The following is a 19,959-nucleotide window of genomic DNA, read 5'->3' as shown; positions in this document are numbered from 1 at the left end:
ACAGGAAGTCAAAAATGGCGATGGACGGAGTGATGTCCACGTCCTCGGGTCTGGCTTACCACAATGTCGGGGACTTTTACCCCAGAAAGTTCGGCCCGAAACCGGACGTGGTTCCGTCCGGGGTGACCGAGAGGAAAGTGGGTCCGCTGGATAAACCGGACATGGTGTCAGTGGATGTCATTAACATCGGCGATTCAGGTTTGTTATGCTAACAAGCTAACTGCTAACAACACGTAGTCAAACCGGCGGCTCTGCTAGCTAACAGCTGGTTCTGAGTTAGTTAGGCTCTAAGTTCTTCATTTTATTCTGCTGTTAGCTGACTATAACGGCAGTTAACGGCAACATTAATGTTGTCTTTAATGGCCAGTCTAAACCAGCTTCGTGCTCCGTCTGGTCCTCCGTACCTTGTTTGTTGGCGTTGACGTGTGTGTAGGCTAATCCAGCTAGCTTGTTAGCAGTGATCGTAGTGTCAACCGATGTAAGCAGTCTAACGTCTAATTTAACAAAAACGCATAAACGGTAGGAAATGCTCCAGCACACAGCAATTTGTGATGCAGTTTTGGCGGTACTCTGGGCCCAGAGATTATTTTCTGGAGTTCAATTTTAATTTTATTACAACAACACGTCAACAAGTTAACTAACGTTACAGGTTTTGGTTTTAATTGTCAGTTAATTTGTCCAGCTTTATCAGTGAGGTGAAAACTTGTGTAAATCTTAACTGAAGTTACCCGCTGAGTCGTCATATTTTCTCTGTTAGGAGTGTGTAACCTGCGTGAAATCTTATGTATTGGACACGTTATTTTACAGTACAGTATTTGTGCATATTGTGTTTAATCAGAATGAAACTGATGATTGATCTTTGATGATGGTGGAAGTTCTAGATAGTAAAGAGGTTTTTATTGGGTCCCTGTATATGATGGTATATATGGAATAAACTGAGATATGGCAACACAGAAATAGTCAGCTGAGTCGTCTCTGTCCAGCTCAGCCTTGCGTTTTGTCGTCGCTCCATGTTGACGGTGGTTCCTGTGTTTCTCCTCAGATGTCCACATGCACAGGAAGAAGCATGAGCACGACACGTACGTCTTGGTGAGTGCCTCTGGGAGTTTTATTGGTTTTGATAGCAGCTTTATCAATTAGATGGGTTCCAGGTTTAATGACTCTTTTATCTTAGAATCTTTAAGGACACAAGCACACAAACACACTCAGAGCTCGTACAGCTTATGGTAGTTGTGGTTTGTGGTGAAGTTTCCTGGACTTTTTGTGAAGATTAAGAAGGGAAGTTCAGTGTCATCACTGTGATTTTTGTCGAGGCATAAAACTGATGATGTTACAAACATCATCAGTTTTATGCCACTTATCCACTTTCTATCATGATTTTGGCCATTTCATCCTCCCTGAGGAAAGAATAGTCTTTATAAATCCAATCCAAACATTAGTACTATTACCTGTCACGTAATGCTCATGTGATCGTCTCGGCTTCAGTCTCGGCTTCAACATGGCCGCCTGTAATGTTTGGTGGTCACTTTCAAAAGCAAGTGCCCACTTTATGTGCAGCGGTAAAGCAGGTAATCCAGTGAATCATCTTAATACTGTAATGCTGAAGCTTCTTAACATCATCCTCAACAAGATTCTAGTTTACTTTTTTGGTTTGTGTGTATTGCATCTGTGAACATGGAATAAAAACACATGGCAAACATTTTGTACAAGATCTCTGCTGTCGTTGAGTAAAAGAGAGCACACATGTGATTACATGCTTATTATTTTACGTGCATCAGCGCAGATGAATCACAGCTCTGCCTGAGCTCACATCACCACCGAGCCCAGCACGATGTGCAATGTTTCTTCGTCTTCATATTTTTGTTTGGTCTTCTGGGGTTTAAAGAGATGCATTATGTTGGAATAAATATACTTTAAATTGTGAGGGACATTATTAACATCCATCAAATTCATTTTGAATTAATTTGAGAACTTCAGTGACTTTATAAGACATTTGTGTGTCTTTAAAACGTGTGTTGCGTAAAGAGACTGTTGGTTTTGAGTCCCTCGGTAGTTGTTTATTTTGTCCTTCATCTCGTCGTCTTCTTAACCCAAAAATCCTCTTTCACTCAGAGTTTTGAAAGAAGTTGTTCTTCAGTCGGTGTTATGCAGCGACTCACCACATGGTGGCAGTGTAGGTCACGTTTTGCCTCTGACTGCTTTGCTTTCAGAGACTTGATGAAGCTGATTGTTCTCAAATGAAATAAATGACGTTCCTGACAACACACAGAACGGTTTTAGCTTTTTGTCCTGCACACTGTGTCTTCACTGTGTGTTCATGTCAACAATTCAGTCATTTTTGATAATTCTTAATAACATGTTTTAATCTGCAGGGCACCATTCATCCATTCAGGAAGACACACAAGTCCATCTTTGGAAAACTTGCGCAAGAATTCAGACTGGTCTCCTCAGATAGACGGGTAAGTGTGTGTGTGTGTGTGTGTGCGTGTGTGTGCGTGTGTTTTGGCTTCATGTTTTTGATCATCAGCCAGCTGAATCCACCTGATCCCACGCTAAAATTTGATTGTACTCCTTGAAAAATGATTATTTTCCATCGTAATCTGGCGTTTCATCTCCACAATGACTCATACAAACCAAATAACTTGATTAAAACATACAGTCAGAGTTAATATGAACATCTGGCAAAATAAACAAAGTTTCAGGACACACTGGTGCAGGTTTAGAGGAATTCTGAAAGCTTTATTTCCACGTTTTTAAATGTGACGATAAAGGCTTCAGGTTTCTGTTTCAGGTACTTTAAAATTCCTTTGGTTTTACTCTTTAAAAGCTGTTTGAACCCCGTCGTTAGCGTCTGGAGAATCCTCACTCCGTAATCCCATTCTGTTGTGAAATGGTTAGATTTTGTGTCTCGTACGCAGAGTCGAACCCAAACACCTGCGGTAATCCTGTTTTCCAGGCAGGTCACAATGTTCCAGTGAACGCAGAAGAGATGAAGCTCTCACAGTGAAACAGCATCAGCCACGAGCTGAACGCTGCCCCACTTTGTCTGGCAGGTTGATCTGTCATCACGGGAGCTTCCTGTCGTCTCTCTGTGTTTGTGTTTCATTGGCTGTGGCTGCTTGAAGTCGACGAGGTGCTTTAAGATTCGTTCAGGTCGTTTTTCACCTGTCGCGTCTTTAAATCTGAAGTTGGAACTTGAGAACCCTTCACGCTGCTGGGAAGAATAAAATACGGTGGCACTTTAATGCAGTTCTTCACCCAAACTCACACTTTTTAATCAAACACCGGTCGCCGTCGTCTTGAGTTCGTGTCAGCTACAATGAATTCCAGTAATAATACTCGCTGTGGTGAAATGTCGACTTCTTCTGATTATTGTTCTTCTTTCTGGGTCAGTAATTATTTAGAGTGCAGAGGAAGTTTGACGTTATTTAGAAATTAGGGAGCTTATTTATAGTTTGATAACATTTTGGGTCCACTTTTGGGAGAAAGCTCAAACCAGCATGGCAGTAAAGGTTTTCCAGAGCAAAAGCAGCCCACAAAACTAAATCTTATAAAGTCTGCAGGCAATTCTTGGCCACGAAACCTGTGGAGAGATTTTTAATCTCCACCAGGAGCTTTCCTGGTTAAATAAGTTATAACAGTTCTGGTCCAGTGAAAATAGGGCTTTCACTGCGTGTTTTAATGTTTTAATGTTACTGCAAAAACTGCAGTTTAAAGCTTGTAGTACTTCTGAAAAGTCAAAGATTTTACAAGTTTTCCATTTGTCTGCTGCAAAAAATCAGCTCTCAAAAACAAGAAAGGAATGGAGTCAAATGGGGGAAATATTACTTAAAATGAGCAAAATTATTTGAAAAATTTTAACTACCAGGATTATGAAAAAACAACCAATATGGAGTCACAAAGAACCCACAGTTATCTTCAAAGGAGTGCAGACGACAAACAAGAACATTCGTCTACATTCAGAGAAATTCTGACTTCAGCAGAGCAGGTTTGGACCCGTCGGTCTTCAAACAGCTTTTTAATTTTGGAAATTCTCCTTTCAGACATTGTCATATCTTTAATTAATTAATTTAATGAATTAAGGACGAAAAAACAAGCATATGTTGCCTCAATTGAAGATATTTCTTCTTAGATTTGGCTGTTTGCAGCCTTCAGTAAATACACATGCCCAGATCGTTTTTTGCCTTTTGGAGCGTGCTGGCTGCCTGTGCTGCCTTTGGTTGGTGGATACTCTGCATCTCTCACACTTTTACTGCAGTACTTTAGGACGATTTAAACGCCAGCAAAGGTACTTCTGTGACTGCAGGCTGTGATCTGCCTGATAAACATAAATTAAATATTCCAGCTCAGCAACAACTAAACTCACTGCTCTGAAAACAGGCAGCAACAACAGAGTTTGTCCTAATTTCCCTCTCAAAAACACGTTTAGTTGAAATAGTTGGAAAGATTTTTTTTTTCTAAAATTAGAGTAGATGAAAAAATGTAGTGGTGCTCTGTGCGTCACAGCTGAACGGGGACAGATGAAGCTAAAAATGCTTCCAAACAACCCTGGGATGTAAAAATTACAGAGAAAACTCTGGCCACATGATAATGAAGCTGAAAGGACCTCAGACATGATTGTTTTGTGTCTATGTGTGTCAGCGTTATTGTACTATAATCCACTTTGACCACACGCTGGCGGGGGGGGGGGTCGCTTCTCCGTAGAGCCTTGGATTAGATTACACGGTGTCGTACACGGCTTAGAGGCCAAACGTAGTTCAAACCGGCGAAAGTTGAGATGTGCTTCCTCAGCGCCCCGTCGCCCTCACCTCACGTCTCCTCTTACCTTCTGTGTTGTGAAATGACACAAAGTCTTGTCAACATCTGGTTTCGGGTACAGTCTGACCGATGCGGCAGCAGATTTTTACAGCAGAGTCGCTGATTGGTGACATTTTGTGCTGAAATCTGTTTTTGAATATCAACATTTTTGTGCCAGAAATATTAGATGAAGTCAGTGTTTTCTGTTAAGTTTAAGAGCCTCAGAAGAAGAAGAGCCTTAAAAAACCTTAAACAGCTCTGGAAACATCGTCCTCGCGCACCTTTGCGAGAACCCCGACGGGCACGCCCACTTCACACACTGATTGGTCAAAACTGCTTCTGTCGCTTCATGTGAACGAGCATGAATGCGTCTGAGGACAGTTGTTAATGATTACCATGTTTAAGTCCGAGGTGTCGCCTCTGCCCTCTCATTGATGGAGGAAACTCTGGTGAAGATCGGGCCCTAACAAAGCCGTTAAAAGGAGGAAAAACAGTGTTTCCCAATCAGCCCTCCGCACCCGTTGGTTTTCCAGGAACGATGATTAGGCTCTAAATCTTTTTTAAAGAATTTGCATGTGAGCAGGATCACAGCGCGCTCATGTGCTTCTGACCTCATCTGTAGCAGCTGAAGGCAGATTTGCCCACATTGTTTCTCTTTAAGAAGAAACAAGTGAATGAGTGTCAGCAGACGCCCCTGTCCTTCACATCCTTCAGTAATAATGATTAAACTCTGCAGGGCTCAGACCCAGGGCAGTGTACTGCAGGTCACATGTCTCATATTGATTCAATACGTAGATCCAGTAACTGTGTAGGCCTCTGAAAAGACGCCCTGAGTGATTTAACTTAGCTCCTCCGCCTCCCGTAGTGCAGCTCAGTGGTGTCTGTTCATTAGACCCTGCTTGACTTGACAAGTAGTTAAATTTCCCAGCATAAAAATTCCCATTTAACTTTCATACTGTAACCTTAATGCACTGAGTTACAGCAGCTGTCATGTTTATTACATGAATTGTCAAACACGGTGTTTTCAGAGCCGCTCTGGAGTCGCAGCAGACTCGTACAGTAGGACAGTGGTGCTTGAGCCCATGAGCCACTGTTGCTGAAACAAAATGTCCTAATAAAACTAGAACAGGGACATCAGGCCGTCAGCAGAGGAAAGACGTGCCTGGAGGACAGGAGAGCGAGGAGGCTGGGCTTCGTGTCACTTCTGCTGCAGCAGCCCGGTCGGAAACTCCTCCGTCTGCGTTAACGGGCTGCCTCAGCCTCAGCCGCCGCCACCGCCGCTTCATTATGTAAGTAGGTTTATTTTGAGAGGAGAACACGGCCGCCCTGGAGACACGGAGCCCTGACGGCCCAAACAGTGGGAGAGGATGTTTTGTGTGTGGTCGTTGCCACCGGAAGTGAGTCCCGGTAGGTTGTGACGGCGGCGTGCGGCAGGTTTCAGTTTGGTCCAAAAAAATGCTCCTGCACACACTCGCAGCCTGTTACCATGAAACTCTCCGTCCTGCTCTTCGTCTCCTCTTCAGAGGCTGATATGAGTCACGCCTCTGCTCACCACGATGACACACATTCGCTCGGCGCTGCTCTGTGATGTGGCACGGCGCTCAACAATGATGTAATCAGGCCTGGCGTCAGCAGGGGCCCCTTGTTTAATACAGTACCTGGTTACTGAGCCGCTGTACGAGCGCTGCAGCCCTGTCACTCCAATGTCACATGTAACCTCAATACGCTGGCACGCCGTCGTGCCGCTGGACATCCGGGCGACGCCGCTGACGGACAGACGGGGGCAGCAGAGCGTCAGGATTTAGCAACCGCGCACGCCCCTCCAGGCGCTGAGTGTATGTGTACGTGATGGGGGGGGGGGGCGGGGGCGGGGGGGTTGGGAATGTTTTGGACCAAGTGTTGTCTCTCTGTTTGCACACACAGACACACGCACACATGCATACACACACACATGCGCATGCACACACACGCACACACACACTGGGTCTCCCATGCCTGTCGCTGGCTAGTGCTGTCACCAGACGCCCCAGTGCTGTCATAACACAGCACACCACAGTAATTGTAGATTTCACAGCACTCGGCGCTCCCCACCACGGCATATGACTCCAACACGAAGTGACAGGCCAGGACACACACACACACACACACACACACACACACACACACACACACACACACACACACACACACACACACTCTCTCTCGTTCCCTTGTTCCATTTCTTGTTTCTCTTCCCTCTGACACACTCTCTCTCTCTCTCTCTCTCTCTCTCTCTCTCTCTCTCTCTCTCTCTCTCTGCTCAGAGGGCGAGTTTAGACACAAGGTTTTATTTTTTTATTTTTTTCCTTCATTGAAAATTCTGCTGAATTTACATGCAGCCAGTCGGAGTGGGAGCAGCGTTGAATGGGCTCAGACTGCACAGAGAAGAGGGAAGCGGCCTTTGTTATTCTGTAAGACTGATCTCACATCAGTCATTTGTCCAAACACCTGAAACAAACTGCGTTTCCGTTTCTGAGCTGAGGTTATTACAGAATGACGTCTGTCTCTCAGAAGCAAAGGAGGAAGTTCAGTGACCTTGATGCATCTTCCAATAAAACCTTGCAGACTTCCACACCAGAGACCGTGTTCACGTCCTGTCTCCTACCAGCCGTCAGTGTCCGTTCTTTTAACCACGTCACAGTCTTCTCCAAACCTTTAACAAGTCGTATTAAATGCCTAATTAAACCTTTACATTCACATTTTGGTCGAACGAAGTTCCCTTCCTCTCGACCGGCAGCCTACGCATTCAGCAGGCGACCACTTAAAAATACACCGCTGTCTCTGTAGATTCAACCAGAAAATAGCACAAAACTCTTGCAATTAAACAAAAATGACAAACAGAAGGTAAAAAAGGTGCCGCGGCACGTGCAGCATGCACACATACATGAATCAAATCGCGTGGTATTACTTATACAGCTAAATATATACCACAGCTGCTGCAGCCCAGCAGTCACATTAAAGACAAAAGACAGCCCTCACTTTTCGCACGCGTGCTGTTTAATGCATGTATGAGTCGTTACTGAGACAGAGCTTATCAAAAACTGTAGAAAGGCCACGCACACCCAAAGAAGCCATGACTAGATTATCCTCCATGAGCTCTGGAGCCAGACCCAGCATGCGTCTGCGGGCCGGCATGTGGACACGAGGGCTTTGGTGGTTAATTAAGATGCAAACTTTTCTGTTTACCTGTGCAATGACGAATGATTCCTCCCTGTTTGCACTCTTCAGCAATCACACAGTGCACTGTTTGAGTTTTTTTTAAATACTATATTATCCAGAAATCCCCTAATAGTTGATTGTTTCCGTGTTTTGGAGTTGCTGCTGTCGCTCCATTCTTTGCACGTTGGTAAATGTGATGTTCAGAACGGTGACATCTGGAATAAAGAGCTGGACTTTCTGTGACCTGCAGGTGCTACTGATGAGCAGAGCTGCTCTTTGTCAGCACTAAGCCTGTTTTCTGCTCCCTCGTCCTCTGAAAGTGACCTTCCCCGGAGCGGGTATTTCTCTGAACTGATTCAGACTGTAGTGAACGTGTCGGGCCACATGGCCGGTCCTCGTTCAGTCAGACGATTCGACCGAATCCCAGAGGCGGCTGGTCGAAACCCCAGCAGCTCTGTAGGTTTGGGTTTACCAGCCAGAGCGGCTGTTACAGGACCCTGACTGACAGTTGGGGAAACCCTTCTGAAAATCAGAAAACATTCAAGCTTTCGTGGCTGGAACCAGAGAACGTTTGGGATTTTAGTTCTAGCTGACAATTAATTTTCTACCAGTCGACCAATCGATTCATTGACAAATCAGCCCTCAAGGTTTGGCGTTCACACCTCTGATTGCACACGTTCATCTGTAAATTGTTTTTCTTTGTTTTAATTTTGACTTTTGAAGTGGTCTTTAGTTGCTTTCCAGCTTCCATTAGGAAGTTTTCAGCTTATCTTTTGGCATTTTGAGTCATTTTTATGTGGGAAACCCAATAAGGATCGATTAGCCGACAGGTTTTTTGATGAGGATTCTTCAGTGCGTGCTGAACTTTTATTAGTGTAAAAACAAACTTTCATTTTGTGGTTACGCTTGTTCTGAGTCACTATTTCGACCGGACATGATGTGCTTTTCTGTTTCGAAGGCAAACGTAAAAACAGTAGATCCCCGTGTGCGTAACGAATGACCGCTGTCGGGCCTCGAGCCACAGGTTGAGCCACTCTGCTCCTTTTGTTGTTGTTGTTCTTTAACAGTTATTTTGTTTGTTTGTTGTCGTTTTCAGTCGTGGAGGATCCTGCTGTTTGGCGCTCTCAACCTGCTGTGCACCGGCTGTCTGCTGATGTGGTGCAGCTCCACCAACAGCATGGGTGAGCACACACACACGCACACACACATGCACACACATGCAACAAACACAGTGACAGAGGGAAATGCAGAGAGACACATGCAAACTGACACGCACACACACACAGGCAGACAGACAGATGTACACAGACTGACAGAAACACACACACGGGAAAAAAACCACAGTTTGAGAGGCGGACTCAGACGCTAACAGGTGGAGATGCCTGTCTACACACACTAAACACAGATTGACAGTTACACACACTTAAACACATGCACACCAAAGCTTGTGTGTGTGTGTGTGTCTGTGTGTATGTGTGCGCTGCAGCTTTACGCACACACTGAAGAAGTCTTTAGGAATTGTGTTAGCGGTGACGTCTCACCACAGGGGTTCACACTGATCCTGCTGCTGCTGCTGTACGGGGGTGTGTGTTTGAGGGGGGTCGCCGCGGTCAAAGTATGGCACTTTAAAGGCCACGTTGAAGAAACAGAGTCCTTCGTTTCAGCCTCCGGTGCTACAACACGGAGAACACGCCTGTCGTATTGACGCTGAGTTTGACCTCCAAATAAAGTTGCCGTTATCACCGCTGATGAACATAGAAGACATCCGAAAACATGAAAATATGGTCCAAGTTGTCATGAACCAGAGTTACGCTGGCAGTTTCTTGCTAGTTTGCTGCTGCACTGAAAAGTTAATCTGATAGAAAAAACTGCAGTTTATTAGTCGCCTGCTGTGTTTTTGTCCCGGCAGACAGATTCGTGTCCCGTGGTGTGTTCAAATACTGCTGCAGAAAATTCAGTTCTGCTCCAGAAACATGAAGCGCTGAGAGTTTTGTCCTTTAAAGACTTTGAGTATGTGCATGAAGTATTGGTTGCCAGTGGCTTCCATGAATATCAGTGTTGGTCTTAGCCCTGAGTGTGTGTTCGTGTTGTGCTGTGTGAGCAGAGCAGCACTTAAAACCATTTCTCTGCCTCAGCTGAGCTGTCCACTGGTTTCGCTCTGGACGATGTGACGAGCTTATATTTAGGACAGTAAAAGACACACACACAAACACACACACACAGATCAGACGTGGTGAATTGTGGCGTCACTAGTTAGATGCTGGGTCAGGTGTGATTTACAGTGTTTTAAGTTGAGGCTTAAAGACTAAACGAAGTCAGTTTATCATCAGTTAATTGGACTGAAGCGTGCACATGCTTCAGCGCTGCCTGTCTGCCTGCCCGTCTGTGAGACGGTCTACAGTAAGACAGAGTGTTTATGGTCAGCGCGGCTCGTGTCTGCCACCAACATTAAATCCTCTCAGGGATTCCATCACTCAGGAAAATGCTGCCATGAAAAGAACAACATGCAACCTTATCCCCGCTCGCCCGCTCTGCCTGCAGATACTGCAGCGTAAGCCACACACACGCACCGCATCGGGTGTCGCGCAGACAGGAAGCGGAGGACAGGTATCGAACAAACGGGGGGAAGGCGACACCGCCGTCAATACCCGGACCCGATGAGAACAACAGGAGCAGACAGCGGCCCGGTCTCAATAGTGTCAGGCAGATTCCTCGCCATGCATGAAGTCTCCTCCTCTCTGATCCAGGATCAGCAGAGCCGGCGTTCGCACATTCAGAGAGGAAGCAGCTGCATCCACCTGCTGCTGGAGTTTCTCCAGTTTGGAGACTTCATGTCCTTCATGTCAGTGACAGCAGCAGTCAGTGGTTCATTCACACACTCAGAGTTTCTGAGGCTCAGATCATGAAGCCTCATCCCACAGTTTAACCTTTTCTACACGGTCAGACCAAATGTCAGCTGAGCCACCTTCATTAAAACACTGTTTGCACATTAACGCTTTCAGAATTGCATCTGTTTCCTCTGATATGCTGGTCATATTTATTTATGATACATAAAGATGGACTTTCATTTCAGAGACTGACAGTCTCCATGTTTCCTCCCAGCTCACTGCTGATGTTCCTGTTTTAAAGCATCAACTGTAAACCTGGGGGGTAAATTGGGGGATTTTTGGGAGTTTCTACATGACAAGTGAGTGTATTTTGTGTGTCTGTAAATCAGAATTTGATTTATTTTCTGGAATATTTGTTCAGGTTGGATGATATAAAGATCCAGTGACTGTTCAGAAGTCAGGAATCAGGTTTTCTTCTTTTCTCAATAATGATTATTTCATTCTGGATAAAAACAGAATCATTCAGACACTGATTGGATTATTTATATTGCACATATGTCTGGAGATGATAAAGATATGATCAGTTCTACCCCATGACCTGCTCCGAGGTGTAAATACCAAACGTGGTGGATTTAACTAATGTACCTGCTGTATTAGCTGCGTCGTGTTCCTGTTTAGGCCAAAACACTGAATAGCTACATGCTCGTAACAAAATCAAATGCTTCATTTGCAGGTATTTTATTACATTTCCACTCAGTTTACCTTAAAATAGCTTCAAACTGAGTATTTAATGCAGCGTCTGTTGTTTTTTCCACTGCATGTCGGTCAGTTGGAACTGTTTGTACAGCTAGAAAATGTGTACATCCAACGCCTCCAGTGCATTTCTGCCTTTAGTTTAAATGAAGCATAACCCACATATAAGTCTGTCCCCATACACACACGCACACTCACACACACGCACACGTCCCCGTTGACCCCCCTTTGCAAGTCTAATACCATGTTCTAGAGCAACTGCCACACTGACAAAGCCTCATATGGACATACTGTACACGCCTGCACTCTGCTGCAGGAACACATGCATGGACACACACACACACACACACACACACACACACACACACACACACACACACACACACACACTGCTCTGGCCCCATTAGCTCATGACTAATGGCTTAACATACGTGTAAATACACACACTATACCATATACACACAAGCACATACACACGCGGCAATCTGTTCCAGCGTTCTCCTCCTGGCTCTAAGCCTGTTTGCAAACACACGCGCACGCACACACACACACACACACACACACACACACACACACACACACACACGCGCGGTGGTATAGACTCCATACATGCCCTCCCTGTGCGCTGATGCGGTTAACCCTTCGTCGACCTGTGAAGCTGCCAAAGAGATAATCAGGCTGCAGCTTATCCAGACTCACTGTTCTAGTGTCGGTCCCTGTGTGTGAGTGTGTGTGTACAGTAGTTGATAAGAGAACATGGGACCAGATTGTGGTGTGTGTGTGTGTGTGTGTGTGTGTGTGTGTGTGTGTGTGTGTGTGTGTGTGTGTGTGTGTGTGTGTGTGTGTCATTATCTTTTCCAGCCCACTGGCTTCAGAGGGAACATGGTGCAGACAGTATTTTCACGTGTTTTCTGAGATTCACTAATGTGTTTAAAGTTTGGTGAAGTGAGAAGATGATGTTCGTGGACTGACAGCGAGCTTTCTGACAAGCTGAATGTGAGAGGCCGATCTTGCCTCGCCCCCCTTTGAATGGGAAGCAGGGCATTTATCGACCAGTCGCCTTCTCAGTTTGACTTCTTGAAGCATAATCCGTTTATCCTTTGAGCTTTTGATGAGTTGCTTCTGGAGATGTTGGATGGTTGAAGTGTATGTGAGTCTGAGTCCCTTAAAGCTGCATTAATGAGGTTTTTTATGGATGTTTTTATGTAACACTGCATATTATCACCTCACAAAATTGTTCAGGTGCACAAATCAGCCAACAATGGCTCATGAAGTGATCCAGCTGACGCAAAGCAGAATTATCATCCCAGTGAGGTTGTGTTTGTGGCCACACGGTGAGCAGAAGTCCAGCTGTCGCTCTCCCTCTGGTTCTGGTTTGCTTTTGGTCTCTGACTGTCTGCTGTTTGGTGCTGGGCAGGTTGGTTTATCAGAAAGCCGCCGAACAACACCACAAACCTCACGCTGTGTTAGACACAAAGCTGCTGATTACTGGCCTCTGCTGTCCTCTGTAGGGAGAAATACTTCCATTATCTATAATGTGATTTGAAATCTGCTGTTTGATGGACTCACTGATGACTTTCCTTTATTTCACTCTGCTCGTGTTGACTCAGCCGAACACGTCAGGCTACTACCAGTAGTGTGTGTGTGTGTGTGTGTGTGTGTGTGTGTGTGTGTGTGTGTGTGTGTGTATGTGTGTGTGTCCAAGTGCTGTTTAAGCAGAGTTGTTGTTGCACTGTTGCTGAAACATAAGCTGGTGATGAATCTACAGAACACTGTGTGTGTGTGTGTGTGCGCGCGCGTGCGTGTGTATGTGCGTGCGTGCAGTCAGACGATTCATCTTGTATCAAATTGTGCAGTGGACAACTGGATCAGCTTTCAGCCTTTTACAAAGTAAAGACATCAGCTTTTTGTCTCACTGGACCAAACACACACACACACACACACACACACACACACACACACACACACACACACACACACACACTGCAGCAGTCGATGCGTCTGTGTGTCCATTCGTCTGTCTTTCTATTTCCCTTTTTTTCCACTCCAACACACACAGACATCCCATCTCTTCCCGTCTCTTTTTCTGACACACACACACACACACACACACACACACACACACACCTCTCAGCTGTCTTTCACCTGAACTCACCTCTCTCTCTCTCTTTCACCTGTTTCTCACCCCTGTCTGTCTCCCAACACTCATTGACCCCACCCTCCTGTCACCTCCTCTGCTCCCAGCTGATGGATGGATGGATGGACCGTCGTCCGTCTCCGTAGCCTCCGTGTGTGTGGACATTGAAACCTGTCCACATCACTCAAACCGGCTGTGGACGGACTATAAATACAGGGGAAGAATACAGAGAGACGCAGAAACTGATTCGGAGGAAGGGAGCTCTTATTTCTCTAAAAACGTCCTTCGTTCACTCGTCTTTCCTTCCGTCTCTTCTCGCGTCTCTCCTCGTCTTCAGTGGGATGAAGATGCGAGGATGTAATTTAACTGGCTCGTACCCAGCGTAGACGTGAGCCGCTCACATGTCGAGTCGTAAATAATTAAAACTTTTCTGATTGTTTCATTTTAAACACTTTGAGAGGAAAAAGTTTCCAGAATTTCACAAAAAGCAAAGATTAAAGAAATATCAGCAGAAATATAATGACTTTAGTGTGTGTGTGTGTGTGTGTGTGTGTGTGTGTGTGTGTGTGTGTCCAGCTGTTTTTTGGCCCTGAGCATCACTGAGAAACCAGGTCAAGTGTCTGTTCCACAGACGAATAAACACTCCTCCTCCTCCTCCTCCTCCTCCTCTTCACTTTTCTCCTCCTCATCCTCGTCGTAGATTGAAACTGACCCGGAGATGGGAGATTTCATTTTGGAATATTAGATATGATTGAAACAGGGTGGACAAAATAATAGAAACACCTGTCGGTACATTTTTTTCTGTGAGACATTTCTTGATCACTGTACTGAAGAGACGATGGACAATCAGGAGTAAAAGACGAACTTCCTAAAAAATCCAAGATTGAAGATCAATAAATAAACGTAGAGAATCAGCAGCTCAGCATGAATATCTGAACATCAGCACACGGAGGAGGCGTGACGTGAAAACGTTTGTCTTTGACTGATTTTTCCTTTTTGTTTGCGTCGTCGTGTTTTGTGTTGCTGCAGTGTTTGTGTGCATATCCATTAGTTTGTTTGTTTCTCATCCAGAGACGGTCGAGTGTGCACATGTGATCTGAGCTGTGTGTGTGTGTGTGTGTGTGTGTGTGTGTGTGTGTGTGTGTTGTCCCCAGGCCCTCGGTGTTCCTGTGTGTCAGAACACAGCTGGTGAAGCAGTGCGTCCCACGGGGGCCTCAGTACAGCCAACACACACTCACAGTAACCCTGTGTGTGTGTGTGTGTGTGTGTGTGTGTGTGTGTGTGTGTGTGTGTGTGTGTGTGTGTGTGATCAGCTCCTCTTACTCCCCAAACAGCCACCACATCTGCTTTGCTCTCAGTGTGACACGATCTGACTGATGATGTCTGTGAATCCGTCTCGTGGGGTCTCACCTTTAAAGGGACGATCCGCTGCAAGACAGATCCATTTTATCAGAGATTTATGGTCTTTAAAGAGGTTTGGATGCATTTTCTGTCGATAAAATGTCAAAAACTAACGGAAAAAACATCTTACATCTTCTTCTTGAGCAACAGTCCAAATATGTTCAGTTTCAAAATGATGCAAAACAGAGAAAAGCTGCAAATGGTCACATTGACAAACGAACAAGCAAATGAGACATTTTTCATGAATTATGACGAATTGACCGTTCAGGTTTTAATAAGATAACCTTTTAGCAATGGCTTCATGCTGTATATGTTATGTGGAATAGATCAAAGTTTGATTTCTTATTGATCGTCTTCTGAGTTGTGACATCCTGAAGTCACGACTGTTGAGTTTTTGGTCTCGGTGCTTCATTGTTTCACAGCTTTAGTGACAGAAAGTTTGAGGATTTCCGCGTCCCTGACCTCTGGGCCTGATGACACAGCTGAAAAATACAAGGCTAAATTTTTGAAGCTCGGAAAAATTGTTTGTGGGTGTAATGAAACGCAGCAGCGGCGTCACGGCGGACCGACAGATGCTGGAGTACGTTTCTAAATCACAGATTAGAGTTAAAAGTTCAGTCACTGGAGGTCAGTAAAAACAAGATTTTCAGCTGCTGTTAAGCTGCTCTGAAATGTTGAGATGACTGAGGTTAGAGCACCTCTGGAGCTCGTTAAACTCAGAGACCAGAGTCATTTTCAGGGTGAGACACTTGATAAAATGCTTTTATTCCCAAACCTAATCTCTCCTCTCTGCTTGGTAAACGCAGGGCCGAGGTCAGAAGGAGCAGCCTGAACAAACCAGCATGTAGTTTCCTAATGGCAGTTTGTCTTAACAGATGATGTTACATTGATTATCATCAGCGGGGGGGGTTTGGGGGGTACAGGTCAGGGCACGAGGGGCACGAAGGCGGTGTTTGGTTTAACATATCGCTGCCAGCTGCCTCTCAAATCCCACGTGGAGACACGAGAATCCCTTTGACTTCGCAAATGGACGCAGCGGAGCGTCGGTCTGGTTTCATATCGACAGAAGCTGCTTGTCGTATCTGAGGATGACGAAGTGTGTGTGTGTGTGTGTGTGTGTGTGTGTGTGTGTGTGTGTGTGTGTGTGTGTGTGTGTGTGTGTGTGTTAATCGTTTCTGGACAAGCTTGTTTTCGTGTGTTTTAGGGTCTGAGCGTGGTTTTGTTTCGGCTCAATGTCCATCGTTTCTGATGATTTAGGGAAGCGTTTGTTTGAGGAAGGGCAGCGTGTTTGTGACAGATGTTTCATCAAAACAACAGCATTTTTCCCATTTTGTGTTTATGTGTCTGTCAGGTGTGTACTTTTGTCTGCGTGTGTGTATTTACGTGTGGGTTTACATGCTAATATTAAGTGTGTGCCTGTGTGTGTGTGTGCGCGTGTGTGTGTGTGTGTGTGTGTAGCCGTCAGTTCCAGTCCTGTAGTGGTCCACAGTGTCAGCGCTCCCAGCCTCTTTTACTCCTCTCCTTCTTTCTCCTCCTCCTCTTTTATCCTTCCATCCTTCATCGTTCTCTCACTGGTTCATCTCCTCCTCCTCCTCCTCCTCCTCCTCCTACCACTCCTCCTCTCTGGGGAGCTTCCTCACCGCAGCAGTTGAGGCGTTCGATAGAAGCTTTTAGTTTACATCTGCAGCACACCAGAGCTGACCTGACACCACGACCTAGTGTGCATGTGTGTGTGTGCGCGTGTGTGTATATAAGTGTGTGCGTGTGTGTGCGTTTTCTGGGTCTCACTTTACTGTTTACCGGAACCAATGACACTAAGCTGCTATTGGCTGTGGTTAGCACATTCAGCTGTTCACTCTGTAGCTCTGTGTGTGTGTGTGTGTGTGTGTGTGTGTGTGTGTGTGTGTGTGTGTGTGTGTGTGTGTGTCCTTGTGAGTTTCTGTTGAAAATGAACACATCTGACTTTGTGAATAAAGAGCAACATGTCGGCGTGCTGTGTGATGTCATAACATCAGGCCTGTTGCTCTCTGTGCAGCCTGACGTCATCAAAACACACATCATCACACGCTGCCACGTCAGAACACGTTCAGACCTGAGACGAACATACATGCTTCACAGATCATTTTATTTTCTCCCTGATCGAACGTCCTGCCCGTCACTCATTGGCTGCTCCTGCGTGGAGGTGGCGTCCTTCGTGTCTTTCATCGCTGCGTCATCGTGCAGTTTTGCTGCTCACTAAACAAGTTTTGATTCCCGGCTGAAGTAAATCAAAAGATGTTAAGATGAACTTGTTTTATTCGGTGTTATTGTGGCTGCTTCTAACCTTTTGGCCAGTTTTTCACTCCGTCACGCTCGCCGCTCTGTTCGCTTTCCCATGGTGCTTCACTCAGCTGATTAACAGTGATAAATGAAGTGCCTGTATTATGAATATCATAATGCACGTTTGTATCTCTTGTGTGCACATTGAGTGTGCTTATACTTAATGTGGTGTGTGTGTGTGTGTGTGTGTGTGTGTGTGTGTGTGTTTGGGCTGCTCCTCTGCAGACAGCATTAAATATTCATCCTCTTGCTCATATTTCTCCTCTCTCATCTGTCTGTTCACTCCTCGCCTCCTTCCCTCCTTTTGTAAATCCTTATGCTCTCCTTCCCTCCTCCTTTCTTTTTTGTCCCTCCCCATTTTTCATCTCTTTGTTAAAGCAGGAGACAACAGGAGGAGTGAAGGATGGAGGGGAGTGAAAGACGAAGTGAATGACGCAAAATAATATAAAATGAAGCTGAAGGAAATTTAGATTGTTTAAGAAAAGAGGAAAGTGAAGTGAAGAGTGAGTGGTTTGTTGAGCTTCCTCTCCTCCTCCTCCTCCTCCTCCTCCTCCTCCTTCTTCTTCTCCTTCTTCCTCTCCTCCTTCTCTCCTGTCCTCTATTGATCATTTCTGAAAACAAACACAGGGATTTTAATCCTTCATTCTGTTCTGGGTATTGAGTTCAGGGCCGCTGGGGCAGGTGTGTGTGTGTGTGTGTGTGTGTGTGTGTGTGTGTGTGTGTGTGTGTGTGTGTGTGTGTGTGTGTGTGTGTGTGTGTGTGTGTGTGTGAGAGATGCGTGATGCGTGTACAAGTATACATGTGCATGTGCAAAATGTGCATCATACGTTCATATTGTGTGTGTGTGTGTGTGTGTGTGTGTGTGTGTGTGTGTTAGACCAGAATAATGTCCTGTCTGCTCTGTTTGTTGCTGTGGTATCACGTCCCTACGTCCTCTGGGTGTCAGTGTTTGTAAGCAGGAGATTTATAAAGGAATTGAACTGAGTTCTCTGTGTGTGTGTGTGTGTGTGTGTGTGTGTGTGTGTGTGTGTGTGTGTGTTGCCATGTATATGTAAACCTATCCAAGCACAGCACGGGGAAATTTCAGCCCAGGTATTGATTTGGTCCGGCCTGTTTCAGGGTCACTGTGATGTCAGCGTTTGTATTATTATTGCTTTTATTGTCTGCTGCTTTTAATTCAACACAACAAGATGACATCAAACCTCATTGATCGCTGTGGATAGATGAGCTGCTACATATCAAAATAACAGGACACAGCAGAGGGAAAATGGACTTAAAACAGTAGATAGAACTGAAGGTATGGAACACTGTGAAACTACTTGATTTAGCATGTTAGCATGCTAACATTCACTTATCTAAACACAAAGTACAGCTTTGTACTTGTAATCAAGTACTTTTCCACCATAGTATGTTTTTAAGTGTTGAACAATGTTAAATTGGTTAGCACGTTTGGTTCAGTTGCTAAAGTTTAGCTACTTCTTGCCCGCAGAGATTTAAGGTTTATGATGCAGGCTGGCCGGGGTGAAAACAATGAATGGGAGCAATTATGTGTATAATGACATTATTAAAGCAGAGCATTAATAAAACAAGGCACAGAAAAGACGGCCGTCAGAGGACGTGGCCGTGCTTGTTTCAGACGTCGCTGTGTGCTTTGGTTTGCTCTGTCGTTTTCAGGTTCTGTCTTGGATGTTTTCCTCCTCACGGTCTGTTTCTCTTTCTCTAATGTTTGGGATCGTCTCTCACTCGTTCACTTTCTCTCTGTCTGCCTGTCTGTATACATGTCCAACACCCTGTCTGTCTTCTAAACTCTCTGTCTCTGCCCGTCTATCTGCCTCCATCTCTCAGCCCGTCCATCTGTCTTCCCCCTCGCCTGTCTCTCTCCCTGCCCGTTGCTCTGTCACTCGGCCTCCGTCCTGCTGCCTGTCTCCCTCTCTCTGTTGGCCTGTCTGTCTGGGCCTCTCTGTCAGGATTACATGGCGTCAGGTTGGCCAACATGGACGCCGGTGGTGGGGAAACAAAATGTTCCTCTCAGCACAAAGCCGCTCTAATCCGCTCCCCTCATCCCCCACAGCAGAGCCTGATTACAGAAAGCTGGTCGGTAGGCATTAAGACAGACAGTTAGTCAGACAGACAGACAGACAGACAGAGAGACAGAGAGACGGACGGGCAGGACGGCAGAGAGTATTTAAGCCAGGCCAGTTGGGCAGCACTGACTCTGTAGCTGGCTGGTTATCTCACTGATTAGTTCATTGGCTTGTTGGCTGACTGACTAATTAACTTACTGACTGGCTAACTGGCCCTTCAGCTTACCTGTTGACTGATTGACTGATTGGCTGATTGGCTGCCTGCCAGGTAGCTGTCCAGATAATTGACTCAGTGAAAGCCTGGCGGACTCTGCAGGGATGATGCAATGACTTGCTGACTTACTGACCGAGTCAGTGGCGAACAGCGCCGCTGAAGGGATGCAGAGTTGTCTTTTAGCGCTGGCTGTTTGAATGCATCCACGGCTGTCACTGGATGACTTAA

General features: G+C 45.5%; 1 protein-coding gene across 1 annotated transcript in view; it reads left to right on the top strand.

Annotated features, from left to right (window-relative positions):
* slc30a6 (solute carrier family 30 member 6) overlaps positions 1-19,959 on the top strand; it is a 46,461-nt gene continuing 26,502 nt past the window's right edge. The window contains exons 1-4 of the mRNA XM_076742893.1: positions 1-198; positions 1,043-1,089; positions 2,373-2,459; positions 9,092-9,176. Coding sequence (XP_076599008.1) covers positions 15-198; positions 1,043-1,089; positions 2,373-2,459; positions 9,092-9,176 — 403 coding nt within the window. The 5' untranslated portion in view covers positions 1-14. The remainder of the gene's footprint in view (positions 199-1,042; positions 1,090-2,372; positions 2,460-9,091; positions 9,177-19,959) is intronic.

This window comes from Chaetodon auriga, chromosome 11 (genome assembly GCF_051107435.1).
Source record: "Chaetodon auriga isolate fChaAug3 chromosome 11, fChaAug3.hap1, whole genome shotgun sequence".
NCBI lineage: Eukaryota > Metazoa > Chordata > Actinopteri > Chaetodontiformes > Chaetodontidae > Chaetodon > Chaetodon auriga.
The sequence above is the reverse complement of the archived record's forward strand: the minus strand, read 5'-3'. Positions and strand labels throughout refer to the sequence as shown.